The 24,312-nt window shown below is 49.2% G+C and overlaps 1 protein-coding gene across 4 annotated transcripts in view; it reads right to left on the reverse strand.

The window, feature by feature from the left end:
• The window catches only part of Frmd4a (FERM domain containing 4A), a 273,063-nt gene that overhangs the window by 38,970 nt on the left and 209,781 nt on the right, over positions 1-24,312 (reverse strand). For all 4 annotated transcript variants that reach the window (XM_048368006.1, XM_048368004.1, XM_048368008.1 and 1 more), the window contains exons 12-14: positions 12,594-12,670; positions 7,889-8,027; positions 1,404-1,545 (exon numbers count right to left, since the gene is read on the reverse strand). In XM_048368006.1, the coding sequence (XP_048223963.1) occupies positions 1,404-1,545; positions 7,889-8,027; positions 12,594-12,670 (358 nt within the window). The remainder of the gene's footprint in view (positions 1-1,403; positions 1,546-7,888; positions 8,028-12,593; positions 12,671-24,312) is intronic.

The following is a 24,312-nucleotide window of genomic DNA, read 5'->3' on the forward strand; positions in this document are numbered from 1 at the left end:
GCTAGATTCCCGGGGACTGAACATAGAAGGCAAATGAGCTGTTAGGCCTAGACTCTTATCTGAGGCTCAGCTTTAAGGCTGGCAAGGGAAAGCCATTGTATGTTTTGTCTAAAAGACAAACAGGGTGTTGGCTTTGGCTCCCTCCCCTGCCTTTCCGCAGGACGCTGGGAGTGGCTGTAATTCCAGGCAGGGGTCTTAGGGTTTGAACGGCATTCATTCTCTTTGACTTAAGAAGAGGACTTCGGCTGAGATCCCTCTCACAGCCTTCATAAAGAATGATCTTTGGCCAGAAACACTTTAGCGGAGTCCCCAGGCAGCCTTGGGGTGAGGGTGAACCCCACCGTGCTGGCAGAGGCAGCTCAGGTTTCGTGGGGCCTGGAGCTGAACGTTTTGGTGTCCAACAGCAATGCAGCAATGCAGCAATGCATGAGACTTGACCAAACATAAGAAACCACCTAGAAAACTCTGAGCTTGCCTCCCTCCCCTCTTTTCCCTTTCTGAGTTGCTATTGTTTGCAGCTGTTCTAAATGACCCTGGAAAGGGGGGGGGATGGAGACCTTGCTTGGTTTTCCTGGCTTAGAGGCAGTGTTACAGCACCCAAGTCCTTCTGGCTTTAGCCACCAGGCCTGTGGAGTCCTATTTCCACACAATCGTTGTTCCCTCTCTCCTTGCCCTCCCTAGAGCCTGAGCCACTCCCTGTCATTTCAGCAAGTGGCATCGTCTCTGGAAGCCAGCCCCATCTGACATCTCAGACCTCGTCTGTGGTCCCCACGTCTAATGACAAACCAACTCGCCGAAGGCTCACAGACGTCAACAGCAGAGCCCCCTCTCCAGACTCGCGGTGACAAGCGTGTTTATCGTTCTGCCATACCCAGAGACGAGGGGAGTCTCTACCTGTCAAATCCCAAGAAGCCCTTGGCAAGAGGACCCTAGTCCTGCCCCTGTACAATCCCTGCTTCATGGGGGGGGGGAGGGGAGACCAATGGAAGGGGTGACATTAATCAAGACACATATTCACAAGTTGACATGTTGGAATTGAAATCCTTCTGTACTTCTACTTAAAGAGAGGGATTAAAAAAAAATCCCTGCTTAAGAACACAGCAGTGAACCCCAGTTTCTCCCCTTGGAGGTGACATTCCCGATGGCCGTGGCGGCGTTCTGAAAGGATCTGGGAATCGCGTGGGAGATTTCCGTGCGCCCAGCAGCTCGTCCCACGTCGGAGAGCTGTGCAGGTCCTCTCCACTAACTCTTGGAAACTTCCAGACATTTTTCTTTTACATCCATGGGGTCCTTCTAGCAACTCCCTTTTGGAGCTACAGTTATCTCTACCACCCTGGGGTTCCCCCTGGGGTGGACCCTGTCCACATGATGCCTCCCACCTCCCCCAGGAGGGGGGCCCCTACCTGAGGAGAGCAGGCTTCCACTGCTGCCGCTGATTATCTTCCCCTTGCTCCCCATGTGGGCCAGCTTCGAGGTCTTCAGGGTCCCCGTTTCTGTGAGGTCGATGGCAATCTCGCTCAGACTTCGTGCCGCATGGATCTTAGACTGGGGTGGAAAGGGGAACAGGTTATGGAAGGAGCATTCATCTCAAGAGGGTTCGGAAAGCACTCGCCTGCTGGTCCTACAGTTCAGCAGATCTGCACCCTTGGGGCCCAACCCTCCCCTGAGGGAGCAGAGCCCACACAGGAGTTACTCAAACGATGGGATTCTTCTGCCTATGGGTTTGTAGGCAGTGGTAGTACTTGAGAGCATGAGCAAGCTGGGCTCAGCGATTCATGCCTATAATCCCAGCTACTAAGAACCAGAGGCCGGAGACCCTGGGGTCTGAGGTTGGCCTGGGCAAAAGAATGAGATAGGATCTGAAAAACAACTAAGACACGACCAGGGAGTGTCACTAGGGTAAAGCACTGAGTTCATACCCCAGGAAAACACACACACACACACACACACACACACACACACACACGAAAGAAAGAAAAGAAGGAAGAAAGAAAGCTTGATCAAAAACATGGGCGGCAGTCTATCAGAGGCTCACACTTGGTAAGCATAGACTCTGGAGGCTGAGATCTGAGGATTGCAGTTCAAAGCCAACCCAAGCAGGAAAGTCCCTGAGATGCTTTCTAATTAACCAATAAAAAGCCAGTAGAAGAGCTGTGGCTCAAGTGGCAGAGAGCTAGCCTTGAGTGAACAAAGCTAAAGGACAGTGCCCAGAGCCTGAGTTCAAGCCCCAGCTCAGCATGGGTGGGTATGTGTGTGGGAATCATGGGCTTAATCTCATGGGTCTCATTATTCCCATATGTAAACCAGGGAAACAACCACCTACATGGCGGGGATGGGTGGTGGGGATTGGGGAGGTGGGGGGGATGGGTCAGGGAGACAGAATGCCTATAAGGCATCCTTCCTCCCTCTCCCTCTCCTTTCCCTTCTCTTTTCCACCTGACACAGAGCAATCAATGACAACTTGTGCCTATAATGATCTTGAGCTTAAAAAGGAATTTTCCGCTTTCTAAATGACATAAGAGATTTCTGAAACAAATACATGAAATTTTAATGAGGTTGTAAAGGATTAAAAAGCTCTTAAATTGTTAGCCTGGTGACTGTGGGAAGTGCAAAGGATAAGATGTCAACATCCTACACCTGTAACCTCGGTATATATGGACAGAAGCCTCTGGAACAACTGTTGATTTGGATACTTGGGTCCTACAAAAAGCATCTGACATGGACTTTGCTTCTATTTTGATACCAGAATGTGTGCTCCAAAGTCTTCATATCAAATTCTATTTAGTACGGAGATGAGTTGGCTCCATGTGGCTAGTAGTCACAGCAAGTAAGAGTAACCAGAAAATTGTTCTGTATCTGAAAGTGTTGTTTTTTTTTTTAAAAGGCAAAGCTATCTGCCTCAGTTACCACCTCCACAAAGTGAAGATACATTGCATTTCTTCTATGCATTGCTCCCTTGTCATTATTCAGGAAATCAACTTTTCCTGTGTACTACACACGTCAGCCAACCACTTCTAGTGATAGCAAAAACCACACACTTGCTCCTCTTTCCATCTCTCTGGGGCCTTTGGCTGTGGCATACAGGGGTGGGGCTCCCAAGTGAGGGTCAGCATGGAGGTATCCAGTCACTTACTGTGCTGCTCTCGCCTGACTGATAGAGGTTGGTCCTTCTATACCGGGAAGGCACCCAACAGGCAGACTATGGAAGGATGCATACACCACTGCCCTCTCCCCATGGTTTATGCCTTCCTTTTGCACCCAGATGCCCTCATTTGTCCTGAAGAGGCTGCTGGGGCCCCTAGAGGCCTTGCCCTTCCTCTGGCCTGATGTTGTTGTGGTGCCGGTGAAGGACAACAACTTCCATCCTCTACTTCCGGCCCTCCGTACACTTGCTTCCGGTTAACAAGACTCTTGTTGGTCAGAGGAAACACTGGGGCTTGTGGGGTATTTATCTGGTATGAACCGTCTTCCTTCTCCACTCTTTCTTTGCCATCGGTCCTTCCTCAGCTAAGGTCTTCTTTCTCACCTCAACTTCCTCTCCTTGCCTTCAGATGCAGCTCAGCTTCCTCAGGTTAGGGTCCCCTACTTCATAAGTCAATCTCAGCTGCCAGGCCTTGCAGGATTTGGGCTTGATGCAGAAGGCAGGAAAAGGCTTTCTTTTTCAGCCTATCTACAACATCCATCTGCTTGTGCTTTATCCTCCAAGCAAGCAGAGCAAGCACAATCCATTACTTCCTTTCTTTCTGCAAGACTCTTTACCAAGACTCACGTTTTCATACAAAGAAGCCCATGCTTGCATAGTTATGTAGCAATAACTTATAATAAGTCCTGGACCAATATAGCATCATGGTGAGGGCCAAGCCCTGAAGTCAGAGAGACCTAGATTAGAATCCTGACTCCTTCCAATCAATCACAGTCAGACTTTAATCCTTGACCTCTCTGGTCTTCAGATTCTTGTTTGTAATACAGAGATCTTAAGGCCCACATCACAGAGTTGGGATAAGGTCTAAGTTAGATGGTATATGTCAAAGCTGTGGCAATAGGACTAAGATATAAACTAGGGCCTGGAAGTAATTTGCTAAATAAGGTTAGATGGATGGCTTGACTTGGTATTTTAAGGATCTCATTAATCACATGGAAAACCAGTTCTGTAACCCACCCCCTTTAATCCTGCTACATGCTAGTCTCAGAGGCAGAAAATAACACTACGGGAGAAGGAACAACAGATAACCTTTTTCTAAGAGAGTCTACAGTCTTAGAAGTTTCTAGAAATTTCTGGAATGGAACTATCATAATGATTCAGCGGACTCTGTAGAGGGAGAGAAGCAAGAAGAAAATGAACACTGTCCGGGAGATTCTCTCTTTGCAAAGGACAATCTCTAGACTAACCCAAATGAATTTAGGGTAGAACCCTAAACTTCTGAATGTCTTGCTTTGCAAGTCTTGTCCTTAAATATCATCTTGTCACTGATGATTCTGTAAGCCAGGATTTATTTTCCTTATCATGTTTGTAACTCTTCTTCTGATTCTAGATGGGATGAAGACTAGCTGACTGGATTGGGGAAAAGGGAGAAAAAGAAAAGATAAAGCAGACTTAGAAAGATTAAGGGAGGAGCTTTGAAACTCAGGCTCCACTCTGAGTTTAAAGGAAAAAGCGTCCGATATCTCTAAACAAGTTAAGCTTTCAAACATTTGCCTCTAAAGTCTTACAAACATTTCTTGGCTCTGCGCTGCAGAAGTTGCTGGGATGCTGCTGACAAGATTTCTGATCTTGGGGGTCAGTGTATATAAGTTACCAATTATCATTAGTGACGACATCGCCTCTCCTACGGGATGCACCGCAGGAAACCGGTCAGCCTCCCTTCCACTCTGCCTTTGATGTTTGATAGTGGAAAGCTCTCTTGATGTATACATGTAGGGAGATGATGAGCAGGGGGTGGAGGAGAGGGCGCGGGACAGGGAGAAGGAGAGAAAGTTTTCCTAAATGATTTTTGGTGACCTGAATCTCAGCCCAGCACATGCGCTGTCTTGGTGGCCCCCGGCCTTGGCTGACTCAAGCCACTAGACCACACTTGTCTCTGGTGTTGATAAACATCACTTGGGAGGCCTGAGCTTCGCTGAAGCGCTTCAGAGAAAGGAATGGCTGGCACCATCCCATACAGTAGAGTGTGAAGCCAAGCCAAGATGCCAGCCCACACGGGCTGTCCAGAAATATTCAGAGTTTTTTTTTTTTTTTTTTTCCATCTCAGGCCTGTCGGCCATCATTCACTCAGAAACCAGGCGACCCACTAGAGCTGAAGTTCCAGAAACGAAAGGTGTTAGAATGTAATTCCTACAAGGAATTAATGTCATCATCTCTGATGTAATTTGGGGCCCGTTTAGAGAATTTAAACTGGAAGCAAGCATCCTCTCTTGGTCAGAGTACAGTAAGTTAGACTAATGAGGGTGTTAATAAAAGACAACACATCGTTCCTAAAGCAATTTCACAAACATTGTGTCATTTGTCCAGCTACTAATTTAGGCCAGATGTTTCCTTTCCTGTTCTCTAATTGGGGAAAACAAACATGCACATATAAAAGACCTGCTCAAAGGTGTTGGTGGCTCACATCTGTTATCCTAGCTTCTCAGGAGGCTGAGACTTGAGGATCACAGCGTGAAGCCAGCTTGGGCAGGAAAGTCTGTGAGTCTCTTAATTCCAATTAGTTACCAAAAGAGTTGGAGCTGTGGCTCAAGTATTAGAGCACTAGCCCTGAGCAAAACAGTTCAGGGACAGCACTCAGGCCCTGAATTCAAGCCCCAGGATTGGTGAATATATAGGTGTGGGCACACATACACAAAATCAGTCAAAGGTCATGGCGCTGGAAAACAGAGCTGTCTAACATTCAAGTGAGGAAACTTGGCCCTCATTTAGTCTTTGGGGTTGAGGAGCTGGTTTCTAGGAGAAATGCAAGAGTTCCAGAACCTTCTTGACCATGCAAGGATTTCTGGGGGGAACTTCTATTCCTCCTGGTAATATGGGACTTTTCTTTTGTCCCTCAGGGTACTGAAAGGGATATCGGAGATCTCAATGCTATAGGCATTTGATGTTATTTCTTAAAAGATGCTTCTTGTTTGTTAATAAGCGATCGGCGATTATTTCATCCTGAGGTTCGCTTGCTGTGGTAGCAGCCTACCCTGAAGCCCACTCTGGGCGGTGCTGCCCATGTACATACGGGACAGGGCCATGTTTGAGAGTGGGGTTAAAGGACCCCGAGAACAGGTTGTGTCAGACAGCCAGGGCACACTGCTGCAGAAAACCAAAACAGAGAATGGACCCTTGAAATGTGCTATGTATTTTCTCTCCTTTCCAGACTCTGGGGTGTGTGTGTGTGTGTGTGTGTGTGTGTGTGTGTGTGTGTGTGTGTGTGTGTGTGTGTGTGTGTGTGTGTGTATGTGTGTGTTTTCAGGAGGTTCTGGAAGTGGGGTTCAGGCCTTTTTCCCAACCCTTCACTCTTTGCCACCCGTGGCCGAACCACACATGGGGTGAATCAACTGCTGTAGGCGGCGACCTCCGGCTCTCAGCCCGGAGAGCACAGAGCTGGCCCCACTGACGGCCTCAACATCCAGCATGAGCCAAACTCTTTGGCCCTGTTTCTTTCCATCTAACTGAGCTTCACATTTCTGTGTAAGGGCCCATCAACCACCAGGAGAGTTACAGATATTCCCATAATTAACCACTAAAATACTCCCCCTTGGACAGTCACCCCAGGAAAGTGACACCCCCCCCCCAAGAAAAAAGCAATCAGGAAGAAGACTTAGAACAGGAAACAGCATTTGAAAAGGAGCTAGTGATTGCCACTGAGACGGCGGGGCGGGGGGCGGGGGGGGGGGAGCCATTTCTTCCTCTCATCCTCTCCGGCTCTTTACTTCTTATCCCCTGCCCCTACACAACCCCAACTCCCTCCAAGAAAAAGAAAAGCCCATAACAAAGGAAAACAAGTCGGAAGAGAACGAGCCCAAGAGGGCACTGATCTACTGGCCTTGGCGCAGTAACCACAGGGGTCTCAGCCAGCTCCTGAGACCTCACCCAAGGGGAGAGAAAGGGCCAAGGCTGCAGGATCCTGGGACCAGCTCAGAGCCCTTCACCTGAGTGGGAGTGGCCTACAGGGGGCCGGGAGGAGGGGAGGGGGGCCAGGTGGAGGAAGGGGGGCTGAGTGTTGACATAAGGCCTGTGTGAACCAGGGACACGTCATTCTCCCACCCACCCGCAAACACAGCCCTGTGTCTGGGCTGGGGGCGGTAGGTGAATCTTCCCGGACTGATGGCTCTTTCCCAATGCCTCAGGCTCTGGCTCTATGGGAGGGAAACAGCGCTGCTACCCGTGGGTTTTTTTTCTTTTTTGCTTTTGCTTTTCCAGTTTTGCATTTTTAGAAATGAAGTTGGCAGTTGGAAAAGCCTGGAGGGTTTTCATAGCAATTACCCTAAACAGGTTAATGGTGTCTATGAGTTGAGAATAGTTCCCTCTTTTTTTAAAAAAAAATTATTTCTTTTTGTTCACAAATAAAACAATATCCCAGTGTTTAACCAAGAAGAACTCCAAGGTCTGCTCCTCAGAGAAGTCTTAGGTTCCCAAAGCATGCTGGGAATGCTGTCCCTGGGCTCTGCCTGCCTGGGGCTTGTGGCTTGAGTAGCCATGATAATAGCTGAGCCAGAGCCTCTGACCAGGTAGCAGTGAACTTGCCCTCTCTTAAAGAGGAATCGGTCTTTTCCCTCCCACCTGCAAGCTCCAAGAGGCAAGTGCCTACCTGTACAAGACTCAGGCCAAAGACAGGGCTCCTCCCTCCTCACCCATCCAATTCCCACCCCTAAACTCCTGCCCCCAGGCCAGCTCCCAAGTCTGCGCACTTACCTTACTCTGCTTTCTGTCCAGATAGAACTGGTGCTGGCTAATTGCCATTGCCCAAATGGACTTGATCAATGCCGGGCACGCATACCACGTGTGTACTGCAATGCCACTGTGTCCGAAGGTCCTCCGGGTCACCGAAGCCCTGGGAAAGCAAGAGTCACTAGTTTCTATCTTGATCAGAGGGGGACAAGTTGCTCATCCAATAGCTTTCACATGAGAACCATGGGGTCCGAAAAGCCCCGGTATAAAGGGGACAGGGGAACTCATGCACAAACACAGATGTGCACACGTGCACATGTGTGCACACACACACCTACTCACACACACAGATTCAGGCACACAGGCACAGGTTGTGTAGAGAAACTGATTGCCTAGGGTTCAGATTCTGTAAGCTTCTTCCTGGTCTGGGAGAAGACAGATGATTGTAGGTTGGGGGACTTCCTGATCTTCAGCTCCTCCCTTGGGCTAAGGCAAACCTCGGAGAGGCCAGAAGCTCTTTACACAACAGGTAAACAAACGCTGCCTACGGTGAAGAGGAGCGGGATTCTTTCTGGGGACCACAGATCGCAGCATCTGAAGATAACTGACTTCCTACATCACTCTAACTCAACACTCCACTAAGTATATACAGAGGGCAAGGAGGCTCAGAGAGAGAGAGAGAGAGACAGACAGAGAGAGAGACAGAGAGAGAGACAGAGAGACAGAGAGAGAGAGAAGGAAGGAGGAAGGCAGAGAAAGGAGCTGATCCACTGGGTAGATATTTATACTCCTAATCAGAGTGCACAGGGATGGAGTAGAGAGGTGCACTCAAGAGTTTTAAAATGAAAACAAAACCCGTTCTCAACATAATTCACACGTTAATGGGGGTTTGGAGAAAAGGAACCGTGTGGTCATATTCTCAGTGAAGTATATTTTATATGATTAAGAGATAAAAATCTGTGAACAAATGAAACCTGAGAATGTGTGCTGGCGTGTGTGTGTGTGTGTGTGTGTGTGTGTGTGTGAGAGAGAGAGTTTGTGTGAGAGAGACAGATGCAGGTTGTGTGGGTCTGCGTATTTGATCTCTATATCAAAAGAAAGGTGCATGCTAGGTGCCAGTGGCTCACGCCTGTAATCCTAGCTACTCAAGAGGTTGAGATCTGAGGATCTCAGCTCAAAGCCGTCCTAGTGAGACAAATGCAAGAGTCTAATCTCCAATTAGCCAGCAAAAGCAAACAAACAAACAAACAACAGGAAGTGGGAGTGTGGCTCAAGTGGTAGAGTACCAAGCTTAAGCAGAAAAAGCTAAGGGATGGTGCCCAAGCCTTTGAGTTCAAGCCCCAATACCCACACAGGAAGAAGAGGAAGAAAAGAAGACGTGTAGTTTCAAGATGAAGATATATAAGGAACCATGAAGATTTATGAATAGTAGCATTTTTTTCCCCTCAAATCTCTTCCCTTGCCTAAACTTAAAGCACTTCCTGCTTCTTCATACCCACTTCTAAGAAGAAATCCAAACCTGGTGATCAGAAATCTGACACAAGCAGGGTTTTCCTCCCTTCAGTTCAAACAAAAGCTAAGGAAAAGAGCCGTACAGTGGCAAAGAGTAGAATGGGGGTGGGAGGAGGGGAGGGGGAGCCAGGAGGACTTCTCCCTTCCCTACCAGGTCTCTGCAATTTCGAAAAATTGTGACCTGAGGTATACTTTGGTTTCTAGGACAACTGCTAGAGTTGGGGATAAATACATATATGTTTTCCAGAAAAGCTAAAGTAGATTTAAGGAAAGGACTTATAAAGAGGGAGGTGAGGATGGGGTAAATGCTGGATGTTGTGGCTTTTAGGTAATACAAGAGAGCAAAAGCTAAATGGCTCATCAGGTCTGAGGAGGCTCCACTCAAGTATCTAAATCAGACACTCCCAGGCTTTTCTCCGGCTCCATTAGTGATTTATCTTCTCGATTCATCTCCACTGTCAGGCTCTCCCCACCCCCCTGGCTTTCCTATGGTTCCCACATCTTGGAAAGGAAATAGGGTTTGCCCAGCTCAGAGAATGGCAGAAAGGGAGGTAGGTCAGGAGACATGGGCTGTGTAGAAGGATCCAGTCCACTGCACCTCTGAGGCCCCAGGGGGCACTCAGACGCACCCTTGGCCCTGAGTGATATTTCTGTCATTGCAGGCTCCCACCAACGACATCATTCCATGATTCCACCTGGCACTTCCCAGCTAGGCACTCCCTTGCTGGCTTGGAGGAGGAGCTGACCTTGAACCCATGGCAAAGTCAACACCAAGGCAAAGTCAACTCAAGGAACCTCCCTGTTCCCAATACACAAGCAGCCACGGGGAGACCAAGGCCACATTAAAAAAAACTCCCCTGGACCATGAGCGGGGCCTTGGGCTGGCCATGCTCCAAGCTCAGCCCGCCACCTGTGGGCCTCTCCTCTTGCCTGCTTTGGGACTACCGATGAGGAAGGACATTCCTGCCTGGCGTCCTTAGCTGCCTTCCAGCCCACATCCTGGCTGTAATCCTGGTTACCCTTTGAGGTTCAGCTCAGATCTTCTCCTCAGGAAGCCCCTCTGGAGCAGCTGGTCTTCCTTTGGCATCTGCGCTTACCAGCACTTAGGGTTTAGGTGATCTGGCAGTCTGCCTTGAGTTAGAGTGGGGCAGTAGAGTCCATGTGTTAAGGCCTCAGACTTCTGGGTTCAAGTCCTCCCTGTACTGTGTGCTAGCTGTTTACAATCTAGAGTGGGTGACTATATCTCCTTTGCCTCCATTTCCCACATGTAGAGCAGAAATAGCAGTAGGACCACTGAAGGAATGTGTGTAAGGTGTTTGGACTGGTGTCTACAGAGGGTCCCTCAACTCCCCCCCCCCCCCAAAGTGTCAGTTCCATCTACCTGTTGCCCTAACTCTGCTGTAAGTTCTTCAAGGAAGAAGACCGGTACCCCATGTCCTACCACAACAAGCCCAATGTCCAAACAGAAGCTTCCACCAACATATGGAATAGATTCCTGTTGTTTTAATAAGCGAAAAGCCCAGTTAGTGGTAATGTTTGAGGTTGGATTCTTTTCTCTATCTCTGGATCTTAGGGAAAGGAAGGGAATTTATACTGCATTGCTGATAGGGGTGATAATACAGAGTGCATGGGTGCATGCACACAAACACAGACACAGACACAGACACACAGACACAAACACACAGAGGTTTAAAGGGTTTGCCCAAGTTGCTTCTGAGTGAACAGAATTCCCATCAGAGGACAAGCACAGAGAATCTGTGCATTTCCCTATACCTAGTTCCTAGATAATCATATATATATATATATACACATATATATGTTTATATTTATTAAATTTTCTCTGGCAAGCGTCCCCTTCTGCATCTGACCCACTGTGTGGAATTGATGTCACTTTTAGATTTTTTTGTCCCCTCCTCTCACACACCAAAGAATCTGCTATGACAGAGTTCACCTGGAAAAACAGCCCCGAGTTTCTTGTTGGCTGAGTCATTCTTGGCGTTCCCCCCCCCCCCCCGCCCCCTGGGGCTGTGCAGATTCGGCAGGACCCTGAGAACCACTAGCTGTCCTTCTGTTCAGGGATCCTGCTTGTACCCACTGCAGACACAGGTATGCTCTAGAATGTTCTCCAGTCACTAGCCCCACAGGTACTGTGGGGCAGGGCTAAACTGTCACCTACTAGAGAAGCTGTTCCGTGTAGATTACAGGGTGAGGTTGGCTGTACCCCATCCCCAGGAGTTATCACCAGCTGCAGGAACCCAGGCAGCCGCCCTACACCTCAGCCCTGTCATGGGGCTGAAGAGTCTCTCAGCCCCCAGCGCTCCCTGGGAGGCATGGCAGCGTGTCTCATAGAATCAGAGCCACGAATGCAGTGACATTAGTGCCAGACTGCAGTTGTGTATCTATCACCCATCCCTAAAGGTCCATCTTGGATTTTCTGGAGCGGCAGAACTTTGGGCTGTCCCCCTAGGCTACTCTGCCAAGCCGCTTCTCCCTCCTTCTCAGGTGTCAGCCTGCTTTTCAGTCACTCTGAGGCTGCTTTGGGCCTGCCAGCAGACAAAGAGGAAAAGCAGAGGGCAAACGCTGCCCGGAGACCCCTTCCACGCCCCACGCCGCATTCCAAACTTATTGTCTGGCATCTGACTTGAAGCACGGATTTTTTCACCCCGTGTTCTCTGGAGGGAAAAACAATTGTGCATCTGTACATGCAGTCACCACGTTTACATCCTACGAGTACAGCTGCCAGACGAAAACAATGGCTTTAGTGACAGATTCCTTCTAGTGTCAACTGTCCTGCTTGAAATACTCTCCTACTCTCAGCGGCTCTGCATGAGCAAGCTTTTTTGGCCAGTTCTCTGGGACAGCTTCCCAGAGGGACTTAGCCACTGCCCCGTCTAACTTGGTGTTTGTTCCAAAGAGCCACTGAGATTGTCTCTTGATGCCCAGGCATGCAAGACAGACACATGCAGAGAGCAAGTGAGATGAAGCCAGGGTCTGGAATAGCTAGTCACACACACACACACACACACACACACACACACACACACACACACACACTGCGTGTATCCACAGAAACCTTTACCCTCTGACTTGAACCCTGTTCTCCAAGATTCCCCATCCTCTCCCTCTCACCCCCCACCCCTCCATCCTCCCCTCCAATTGAACACCGGGCCCCTGACAGCACAGGATAACCATCCCATCCACGACGTTTCCAGCTTACCTGCGGGGGTCATGAACTTCCACTGAAAACTTCTTTTCCCTGAAATACAGGTTTTCCAACTGTCTCCACTGGAATATCTGGACGGAGAAGAAGGGAGGTTCAATTCACCGGCGGGGCCCGGGGCCGCTCCACTCCCCACCGCGGGCGGGTTCCGCCTCACCGCGGGGACGGTGCCGCTCGCTGGAGGGGTCCACACACGCGCGCACACACTCCCGCACACACTCCCACGCGCACTCAGCAGCTCCGGCTGGAAACCCCAGGCCACGTGGGTGTGGGTTTCCCTGCGGATCCCTTAAAGGGAACGGAACAAGTTCGTTTGCAAGTTGTCCTCCTCCGGCTCGCCTTTGTTGCGTGGTCTAAGACAGTTCCCAGCTCGGCGGACTTTTCCCTCCAAGGAGGGGGGGAGGGGAGGAGGGGGAGGGGGAGGGCCGGGCGCCGGGCGCCCTCCCTCACCGGGCGGGGGCCCTCGGAGCGCCCGCGCGCGGAGCCCGGGCCGTGCCGCTGCGCTGCGCGGCGCTTCCTCCCCTCAAGCGCTGAACCGGGCGGGCGGTCAAATTCCCAGCCTCCCATCGGGGACTCCACTTCCTGCCGCTAACGTGCCAGAGCCCCGGGACGCAATCACAGGCGCGGGGCGGAGGCTGCCGGCGGGGGCGGAGGGCCGGAGGGGGGGGGCGGGGGTCCCGGCAACTCCATACCACCCCCCCCCCGCCCACCGCCCGGCCGTCCGCGCTCGGTACGCGCGCCCGCCCCGCGTGCCCTGGCTTTGTGCAGCACAAAGAGAAGCCAGCGTTCCGTGGCCAGAGCCGTGTCCGAGACCCACACCCGGATCCGCGGCCCCCGGGCGGCCGCTGGGCCGGCGCCGCGCGGCGGGGAAGCAGCTGCAAACTGGAGTTGCCACGGGCGTCCCCGCGGCTCGGGGCGTCCCCGGGCCGGGAGAAAGTGAAAGCCGTCCAGCCCGCCGGGGACGTCCCGGGAGGACCGAGACGGGGCCGGGGGGGACCCGGGCGCGGGGGCTCTCGCGTCCGTCTCCGCAGGGATGGAGGTTGCATCCCCGAGGGGACTTCCCCTGGGAGTGGCTGACCCTCCCCCCGGGGGGCTCCTCGCTCCAACCCCTGAGATCCGGGGCTTCTTCAGGGACCCATCTATCGTCCTGAGGTGGGAGGCTCAGACCCTCTCCAGACCAGTCGGTCCATGCTTCCTCTACCAGACAGACGGGAAGACCACTTCCCAGGGGGCTCATCCACTCTTCTCCTTCCTCTCCCTTCCTCTTGCTCCTCCCTCCTTCCCTTCTTCCCTGCCTTCTTTCCTTTCCTTCTCTTCCTCCTCCACCTTCTCCTCTCTCCCTTCCTCCCCTCTCTCTCTCTTCCCCCCTTTCTCTCTCCCTCCTCTTCCTCACCCTCTCTCTCTTGTCTCTCTGTCTCTGTCTCTTTCTCTCTCTCATATCCGGAGCTAAACTAGAGCCATGCCCCCAGCCCCATTTTACTTCAGTTAATTTTTAAAATAGAGTCTCGTATTTGTTGACCATGACAGGCCGCAGACCATGATTCTCCCTATCTCCATCTCTGGAGTAGCTGGGATGACACAAAGAACCACTACATCTGGCTTAGTGGGTGACAGGAGGTCTTGATAACTTTTTGCCCAGGGCTGCCCTTGAGCCATAATCCTCCTGACCAGTTACTCTTTAAGTAACTGGGATTGCAGGTATAAGCCACAGGGCCCAGCTTCTAGCAATCTCATTTGTCCAGGCCCAGAGTACTGGCAGTCAATACTTGGTCAACAGATTTACCATCGATGTAAAGCTGGGATGGGATGGGAAAACAACAACAACTACTGGTTTCTAGAGTGGCTACATCCCTTTGTCTTCAAAGTTGTCCTGCTGCAATTTAAAATTAGTTTGCCTGCATGAGTACCAGGGAAGCAGGGCATCTGCTGTCTTTCCTTGTAGAGCAACTTCTTTTGTCCATAATTTCAAGTGCAGTTCACTCCAAAGGAGGAAGAAACTTCTCTAATTTTTGTTTTTATTTTTATGTTTTGCCAATCTTTGGGACTTGGACTGAGGCCCTGGGCACTGTCCCTGAACATTTGTGTTCAAGACTAACATTTTACCTCACAAGCCACAGCTCCCCTTTTGGCTGTTTTTGGTGGTTAATTGGAGATAAAGAGTCTCACTGACCTTGCTGCCCAGGCCGGCTTTGAACTTCCATCCTCAGATCTTAGCCTCCTGAGTAGCTGGGTTACAGCTGTGAGCCCCTGGCTAAAGGTCAGTTCCAAGGAGGAGCGGTGTTGAGAACAAATGATTCAAAGCCCTGCACAGACAGCTTCGTGTCCACGGTCCCCCTAAGAGGGTTTGCTCCTCTAATACATGGCCTTGCGTCTCTGGCTCCCTTAGATGGATGCTCATCTATGCACCCATCTTTCCATGGAAGCACCCCAACTTCCTCTCTGATCCTGATTGCCAGGTATTTGACCCAGCCATATAAACACTGGCGCCAAGAGGCCCCAGGATGCCAGCCTCATGTCTTACAGGTCACGTGTGGCCAGGCGCTAGAGCTCCAACGCCTGACTATATCTGCTTGAATCAGGGCTTGCTGCTTCCAAGTTGCTGGCTCTTGGGAGAAGTGTGGCAGCGGTCCTGTTAGCCTCAGAGTTCCCATTTGTGCAAGCACAATCATGGCCTGCTAAGGAGGATTGTAGCAGCAGCAGACCCTTTGCTCATACTGGCGTTAACACTCAACAGCTTCACACAACACTATCATTCCTGGTTGCTTGCTCTTCTTCCTGGCAAATAATAACTCCAGAATAAGCAAAGACATTGTCCTTACATTTCTTAACTCAGTCTCAGTCTTTGTACCCATCCTGGGACTTGAACTCGGGGCCAGGGCACTGTCCCTTAGCTTTTTTGATCAAGGCTGACAGTATATCACTTGAGCCACACTAGAAATAAGAATTTCATGGACTTTCCTACTCAGGCTGGCTTCGAACTGCAATCCTCGGATTTCAGCCTCCTGAGTAGTTTAGGATTACAGGCATGTAATTAATTTAATTCAGTCTTAACTTGAGCTTAACAGTTAAATTAGATAACATACACGTTGGAAATCTCTATGTGAGTATGAAGATTTATTCTTCCACCCCATGCTTTCTCCTCTTTAGATCTGAAGAAAGGGGTGTCAGCTGGTGCTTGTACAAACTTTGACCAAGCAAAGTGCAGTTGCATAGGACAAATCATCACCAGTAGGGGACCCATGGCCCGTCACTCAGAAACACCCTGTGTTTGTCTGCTGCCATCTTGGAAAATCTAAATATGTTTGCATGAACTGGCCCTGCGTTTGAATTTTACACGGGGTGGGCAGCATCGGGGGTGGGGATGTTACTGGCCTACTCTTCCTTCTATGAGCAGACACCCAGGGAGGCTGGCCTCTCCTGCCACACCTGGCACGTGGCATAGGTGTGTAGGAGAAAAAAAAACACCCATGTGTGCATTTCCTTTGAAGCCCCCCTCCCCTCCTGATAAAGAGCCCCGAGCCCAGTGCTCAGGGGGTGGGTTCCCTGGCAACGCCTCCTTCCCTGGCTCCTGGCAAAATAAAACACAAACCCAAGCCTTCGCTCTAAGTGGTCCCTGATGGTGAGCTGCGTGGAAATCGGTGTGCCTGCCAAAGGGCCCATCTGGTCTTGCTGAGCCGCAGCCACGGAGGCTTTCCTGGGAGTGTGTGGGCCTCTGGCTGCTGCTCAGGCCGGTGACCTCTGCCTCCTGCTTCCCAGGCCTGTCCCTAGCATGATGTACTGTTGGCAGAAGCGTGTCTAACAGGGCGCAGGACATGATGTCTGCTTTAAGAGTAAATTATTATTATTTGCAAATGAAACAGGCAAATGAGTAAGTAGCTTTTTGGTGGTTAACTGGAAATAAGAGACTCATGGACTTTCCTGCTCCGGCTGGCTTTGAACCTCAGCCTCCTGAGTAGCTAGGATTATAGGCGTGAGCCAGTGGTGCCCCATTCATCTCTCCTGTGAATAGGATGCAATGGGATCGGACTGGGCTGGCTTTGGGACAGACCTTCAGCACTTGAGCCACTCCACAGAAGATTCCTGGGTTTGGCTACAGGGTCCCTGCCATGGTGAGCCTGCCACCACACAAGGATGTCATTGGTATTTGTGACTCTACAGAGAAACACACCAGACTGAGCCGGTTCCCTTAGGATTTTGTGTAACTCCTGTGGCCAATTACGCTCAAGTAGCTAATTAAAAGCTCAACTGTGCAGTTCTATCAATAAAGGATGTAGTAATTAATACCTATTAAATCAAGGCCTTTCTAGAGTACTTCATCTAGGGCATCTTTTTATAAAGCTCTGGATATAGCATTTTGTTGATCATTTAACTTCCTCCAAGAAGAGTGAAGAGGAAATTTTCTCAAGGAGGAACATGAAGCCAAGAGTCACGAGGGAAAAACTGCCCAGGGCCACATACCCTAGCAAAGGAGCCAGACATAGACGTGAAGGGCACCTGGACCATTACTCCAGCTTCTAACTATGCTGTGTTTCCCACGACTCCGCCAATTAGTGGGAATAGCTCTTACTCACTAATAGGTGGTTAACTTTACAAGTGGAGCAGTTTTTCACAAACGAGCAGCAATGTGACTGGAAGGAGGAACCCAAACCCCAAATCTTGTAAGTCCTCCACAAGGACTGCTTTCTTTGCAGACTGTCAATGCTAATCTTAGAGAGATAGCCTCCTCTAGTTTCCTCCATATACTTGTTTCAATATTCAGTAGCTTTCAGCCAAGGACTGGGGAAAAAATAAAAAAGATAGGATGAAGAATAATAGCCAGAATGATCTGTGGCTTCGCAGAAAATGAAAACTTCAAGCTGGGCCCTGGTGGCTCATCCCTGTAATCCTAGCTGCTTTGGAGGCTGAGATAGGAGGATCAAGGTTCAAAGCCAGCCTGGCAGCAAAGTCTATGAGCCTCTTATTACCAATGAACCTCCAAAAAGCCAGAAGTAGAGCTATGGCTCATGGGGTAGTATGTCAGTCTCAAACAAAAAAGCTAAGGGACAGTACCCAACCCCTGATTTCAAGCCCTAGCACTGGCAACAAAACCGACAAACATTTTGAGAAACTCTTAGGAAGCGGTACCACAGACATGGCGTCTGTTGTCATCATTGGGACCCTGGTGTGGACCTTAGATTGGAGTTCTTGATTTCTGACCTAGACTTGCTGTGACTCTCCGTGAGGTCCTCCAGGTTCTCAAGTGGGAGTGCAGTGACCTCAAGGACAAAAGAGGGGATTGAAAATGTTTACCTAGGGACAGCAAATGGGAGGGGCTAAGAAACAGGTCCTGCAGCTCCGGTGACTGAGGATACTACAGAAGCTTAATGGTTGGTTCCTACTAGCTGGTGGGCTGGCTGGATCTCCGTGTCTGGTGAGTGGCTGAGGGTTGGAGTGGAGGAAAGGGCCTTGCTACCACTCCCTGGATTTCCTCTGCAGCCCAAGTTTATTAAGCTCTGGAATTACACGTGCATTAGTGGGCGGGGGGGGGGGGCGGAGGAAGCACTCAGGATGATGTGGAAATCAAGGCTTGCAAAGGAAGCTTGGTTTAGCGGCTCTGACACTAGACCAAGACTTCAGGGAGCCTGATGTGCCTCCTGTCCCCAAGGCTGAGTCACCATGTCTGTTAATGACCTTCCGATGAGTAACTTCCTGCTTTGTCCAGAGGGGCCATTATGCGGAATCCCGGCAGCCCTTGGGCCCACCTCCTCCCCTCAGAGATAAAGCAGCCCCATCGGACAGAGATTAGGGAACTGGCAGAGGTGAAGTAAGTAACAGATGTTGGTACCCACGCCTCGTGACTGGCCTTTTTCTTACACACCACTATGCTCTGACAACTGAAACAAGGATATTTTGAGCTCTGGCTAAGTAAAGGTTTACTTCTGCAAGGGACCAGGCTTTGGCGATCTGAGCAAGGCTGGGCCCTTTCCAAACACCAGGAAGGAATTCTCTAATGAGAAGAATTAAGACTTGCAGACAGGAATAATCTCCGAGTTCAGAACACACAAACTGAAAAAGAAAGAAAAGAAAAAGAAAAGATCCACTTCTGTATTTCACTTCTGCTCTTTCCCCTTTCCTGAAGCAGACTGCCCGCTCAGGAACCACCAGGTTTATTTGTACATTCAGCAAGTAAAAATGAGTTTCTACCCATCTGCAGGACAAAAGGAGGAAGTGGTTGGCCATGAACCAGCTGGAGTTTAATTAGGAGGAGCCACTGGCGACACTATGGCTCTACTGTGCGACGCGGTGCTGGCAGGGAATTTTTGTCATAGGCTCTCTGGTTTCTTTTTGGCCACTACTGGGGCCCAAAGCCTGGGCCTTGTACCCTTGCTTGGCATTTTCACTCAAGGCGGGTGCTCCACCACTTGAGCACACTTCCACTTGCAAATCTTTGCTGGTTGCTTGGAGATAAGAGTCTTACATAGTTTTCTGCCGGGGCTGGCTTCGACCTCTGGTCCTCTTGAATAGCTAGTATTACAGGCAGGAGCTACCAGTGGTCATCTTCTAGATGGGTTGTGCTACAGTGGTGCAGCTAGTTTTAGGGATAACTGAAGCAGATGTACAAAAGCAGGATGAAGCAGAGGGTTCAAGCCAGTTCCATAGGCATTCCATACACTGTCCTTAATTTCTAAAGAGAAGCAAAACCCTGGGGTTTTAGGCAGCATCTAATCTTCATTCTGTGTCCAACCATCTAAGTAGTAAGTGTCTCTTGTGTGCTAGCATATGCCAAGAGAGAGAGGAAGGGGCATGGTGACTCCATTGTCAACATCTGCTAATCGAACCTGCCAAAGACTAAAAGTATTTGAGAGAAAATAGTACCTTTACCTCACACAGAGACCTTTTACTTGTCATCATTTCCCCAGACAACACAGTGTAACAACTACTTACACAGCGTTTACATTGTGTCAGCTATCAGAAACCATCTAGAGATGAGATTAAAAGCAGGGAGGGGGCTGGACGGGCTTAATCCTAGCTACTCAGGAGACCGACATCTGAAGATCAAAGTTTGAAGCCAGCCTGGGCAGAAAACACTATACGACTCTTATCTCCAATTAACCAACAGTTGGAGGTGAAGCGGTGGCTCAAGGGGTTGAGTAAAAAAATGTCAGAGGCAGAGCCTGGTACAAGGTAAGTGAATACAAACCAGGGCTACATAAGGGTCTTAAGCAGCCTCAGAGTTTGGGATCTGAGGAAGATTCTGGAACCAATTCCCCACAGACACATACACTGCACTTATAAGGAATTTATAATCCAGTGAGGAAGATCTGGCACAAATACAATAGCCTGTTCACACGATAGAAGCTGGTTCATAGTAGAGCTTTACTTTGTCATGGTTCTACTCTAGGCTTTGGAGATACAGTTGTGTTGTGCTGCTTGCACAAGTGAGGTCTCACGCTGTTGTCCAAAATAATCCATACTCTCAAATGTCACTTACTGATTTGCATACCAAATGGTTCATTGTTTTTAGGGGCAAGAACCCTGGCTGGCGGTCAAGGTCCAGATTCTGGCCCTGATCTTGTTAAGTTTCTCTCCATCCCAACTCCACAAGATGGGGTGTGTGGGTGACCTCACATTCTGTGCCTAGGTCGTCAGCCCTGTAGATCCAGATCTCATTATGTTACTACTCTTCTTTAATTTTTTTCGGTGCCAGTCTGGGAGCTTGAACTCAGGGCCTGGATGCTGTCCCTGAGCTTTTTATGTGCTCAAGGCTAGCATCTACTACTTGAGCCACAGCTCTACTTCCAGCTTTTTGGTGGTTAACTGGAGATAAGAGTCTCACTGGCTTTCCTGCCTGGGCTGGCTTTAAACCACAATCCTCAACTCATAGCCTCCTGAACAGTTAAGATTACAGGTGTGAGCCACTGGCATCTGGCTTCTCTCTTGAATTTAAAAATGAAGTCCCTGGCTTCAAACATTTTCTACTTATGGGAGATAGTACAGGGTAGTTACACTACTTGCCACTTACATAGTGGCTGAATGTCTTGAAAATTCACCAAATATTTTGGTGATACTGAGATTTGAACTCAAGGCCTTATTATTGCTAGGCAAATGTTCTACTACTTGAGCCACAATCCCAGTTCTCTCTCTCTCTCTCTCTCTCTCTCTCTCTCTCTCTCTCTCTCTCTCTCTCTCTCTCTCTCTCTCTCCTTTCTCCATTGCTATTATTTAGGTAGAGTCTCTTTATTTTTCTTTTGCCTGTTGCCAGCCTCAAATCAATAGCTGGGATTAAATGTATGTATCATCATGCCCAGCCCTTATATTTAGCAATCTTTGCGTCTAGCCTTTCATCTTTGAAATAACTACTAAAACAACTGCACAGAGGGGTGCTGCATTAATGAACGAATGCACACCAAAGGCTTCTAACAGCACACACCACTCAATACACGCTAGGTATCTGTTCTCTTTCATGGTTTATATTGTGTTCTTCTTCAAGTACAAATAAATAAATAAAGTCTGGGTAATTTCAGCAACTAGTAGCCCAACTATCAGGTCTGTCCAATTTTCTTTGGAAGATGACTGATAAGAGTAGCATGAGCATTTAAAAGAATGGCTTATTTTTGCCAAGTGTGGTGATATAGGCCTGCCATCCCAGCACTTGGGTGGCTAAACCAGAAGGACCAAGTGTTCAAGGACAGACTGAGCCACAAAGTGAGATCCTGTGTCAAAACAAAAACAAACAACAACAAAAATCCTAAACCTACAGGAACTGTTTCCTGCCCCATTGGAATTTTTCTTTTTAACCTTGCAAGTTCAACTCTACCCAAGTGCTTCACATTTTTACATAGAGTTTGCTGTATTTTCTTATTTATTCCTAGTCACCCACAGGCTGCAATCTGACCATAATCTGCTCTGATTACTTTGCCTTCATGACTTCAAATCTTAGAACATCTGCACTGAGAAGCCTGAATCCTAATGCAGCCCAGCTCAGAGTTAATCAGCACACAATGGGTCATCGCTGCCCTCCAAAATACGAAAACCATCACCGGGAGAGATGAGCTGAGGCTCCAGCATCTCTAGTTTTTCTGAGACCATCACAGAGTCAGCAAACCAAACAACGGCTTATTTTTCTCTGCAGCCAGACATAATGCAATTCAAGATGCTCCCCTCAACCCCTCTTGCTGTCAGACAACAGGAGCTCCACATTGATTTGGTTAATCCAATGACAAATACCCAGAGCACCAGCCTCCACCCTAGAATGGATGGCCTCCTTTTTTTTCTTTTTTTCTTTTAAACCCATCAAAAACCTTTTAGCTTTCTTTGGCTTGAGATCATTAGGAAGTGACAAGAAAGAGGTTAACGAGTCTTTACAATGAGCCTATAGAGAAACAGGCTATTTTATTTTTCCCAGGGGACTTGATTTCTTTCTATCCTTTCCCCAGAGGCCTGTCTCTCTGTGATTTTCTCCTGTGTACCTTGGCTTCTCTTGCAGAATGACATGAGCATAAAAGCTTTAGGATGTGTAAATATTTTAAAGAGGTGCTGGGAAGGGCAGCTGTAATGTCTACCCCCTCTGAGTGTGTACCCCCAGGATAGAGAAGGGCGAGAGTACAGTGGCATATCTGGATCTAGCTTCAGCTTTCCTTTCTTTCTCATTTTTGTTGCTGGTGCCAGCCCCAAGCTTGAACTCAGGGCCTGGGTACTGTTCCACTTGAGGCACTCTTCCATTTCATTGTGTGGGTGGTTATTTGAAGGTAAGAGTCTCTTGGACATGCAGAATATAGTTTTATCATATCCACCCCCTCCATTGCTTTTTCTTATCTTTTATTTCTTGAATGTTTTTAAAAACGAGATTCATTATGGCCTTTTCATGTGTGCCTACAATGAATCTGCAAAGTATTCTTTTTGTTGTTGTTGCACAGTTGGACTGCTTCGGAAGACAGATTTTCAGTGGGGGAAAAAAGCAGTATTTTTCTATTGTTAGGGGGAAGGGTTGCCAGTTGTCTCACAACTGGCTCTATCCAGAGGTGTGGCCTCATAGAAATGTCCTGCTCCCTTTGTGGAAGTCATCTGACCCCAGTGAAGACAGAAAGAGATGGCAGAGCACACCTGGTAACTGGCTGACAGGGAATACAGCTTCCCTCTGGTAACTAAGGCGTGACGTGCCTGACTCCCAGCCTCTCGGGAGATGAGGGTAGGAAGACCACTGTTTGAGGTCAGCCCAGGCAAAGTTAGTAGACCTACCTCAAAAATAAAATAAAAACAAAGTTGGGTGCCAGTGGCTCACACCTGTAATCCAAGCTACTCAGGAGGCTGAGATGTGAGGATCAAGATTTGAAGCCAGCCAGGGAGGACAAACCAGTGAGACTCTTATCTTCAATTAACTAATAAAAAGCTAGAACTGAAGGTATAACTCAAGTAGTAGAGCACCGGCCTTGAGCAAAACAGAGTGGTGAGAGTTTGACTCCCTGAGGTCAAGCCTTAGTACTGGTGTGTACACGCGCATTTGCGGCACATGCACGCACTTACACACACAGTAAAATGAAAATGGACTGGAGTGTGTGGCTCAAGTGCTACTTGAGCTCAAGGCCCTGGTTTCAATCCCCAGTGGAACAAAACAAAAGCAGCAATCAAAGCAAAAAAAAAAAAAATCCCAAAGCTATCACATTTCAAAAAGATAAAATGACAATATTCTACCTTAGGTTTATCCATGTGAAACAAAAATACACAGACAAGAAGCAAACAGCAAGGACTGTTTGGGGTCACTGCTTAACAGCAGTGTGTCTGCACTCGGAACCCCTGGTTCCTCCAGAATGCTCCCCACCCCCTTTGTGGGGTTCTGCAAGGCCCTCTAGACCGTGGTGGGCCTGGAAGGAAGCACCTGCGGGCGGCTCAGATTTCAGGGGGGAGCTCCAGCTTCTCCACTGGACCCTGAGCCAGGGAGCGACAGGGAAGCGAGCCAGGTCTGTAGCTTGCTTTCCATCTTGCAGGCTGCTCTGGCCCTGGGGGCTGCAGGCCGGAAGGAGAGAGCGTGGCCTGGGCTGTCTGCTGAGCGAGCCTGACTGTCCAGCTGGCCTAAGGAAGCTTTGCTGCAAACCTGTGGACTCTGCTGCTCTCCCTCCAGGCAGCCTGTGGCTGGACCACAGCATCCCAGTCAGAAGGGGACATGTCTGGTGGTGAGTCCAGCATGCCAGTCTTTCCAGAAAAGCCGGTCCTATTGAAAGTTCTGGCATCTACCTTTTTGCCCTAGGGCAATCCTGATTGGTAGATGGGCTTATTTTGGATTTTTGAGAATCCATGGAGGTGATAGACCAGAACAATTGGGGACTTCTCAGCAGGCTCACAGTTGCCCGAGCTCCCCGTGCCTCTCTGAGGGCAGCCTTCCCAGACCATCATGTATGTCCTTCTGCCAAAGCAATGACCAAGCCAGGCTCACGCCTGTCATCCTAGCTACTCAGGAGTCTGAGATCTGAGAATCATGGTTCGAAGCCAACCTGGGCAGAAAAGTTACCATGAGGCTCATCTCCAATTAACGGCTCGAAATCTGGAAGTGGAGCTGTGGCTCACAGTGGTTAGAGCACTAGCCTTGAGCAAAAAGAGCTCAGGGACAGCGCCTAGGCTCTGAGTTCAAGCCCCATGACTGATAATGGAAAAAAAAAATCCTTGAAAAGGAAAGAAACTGAATGGATGAAAGAAGAAAAAATAATAATAAAAGAAAAGGAAATCTTGAGTTCCCTAAGCA

Source organism: Perognathus longimembris, chromosome 18 (assembly GCF_023159225.1).
Source record: "Perognathus longimembris pacificus isolate PPM17 chromosome 18, ASM2315922v1, whole genome shotgun sequence".
Classification (NCBI taxonomy): Eukaryota; Metazoa; Chordata; class Mammalia; order Rodentia; family Heteromyidae; genus Perognathus; species Perognathus longimembris.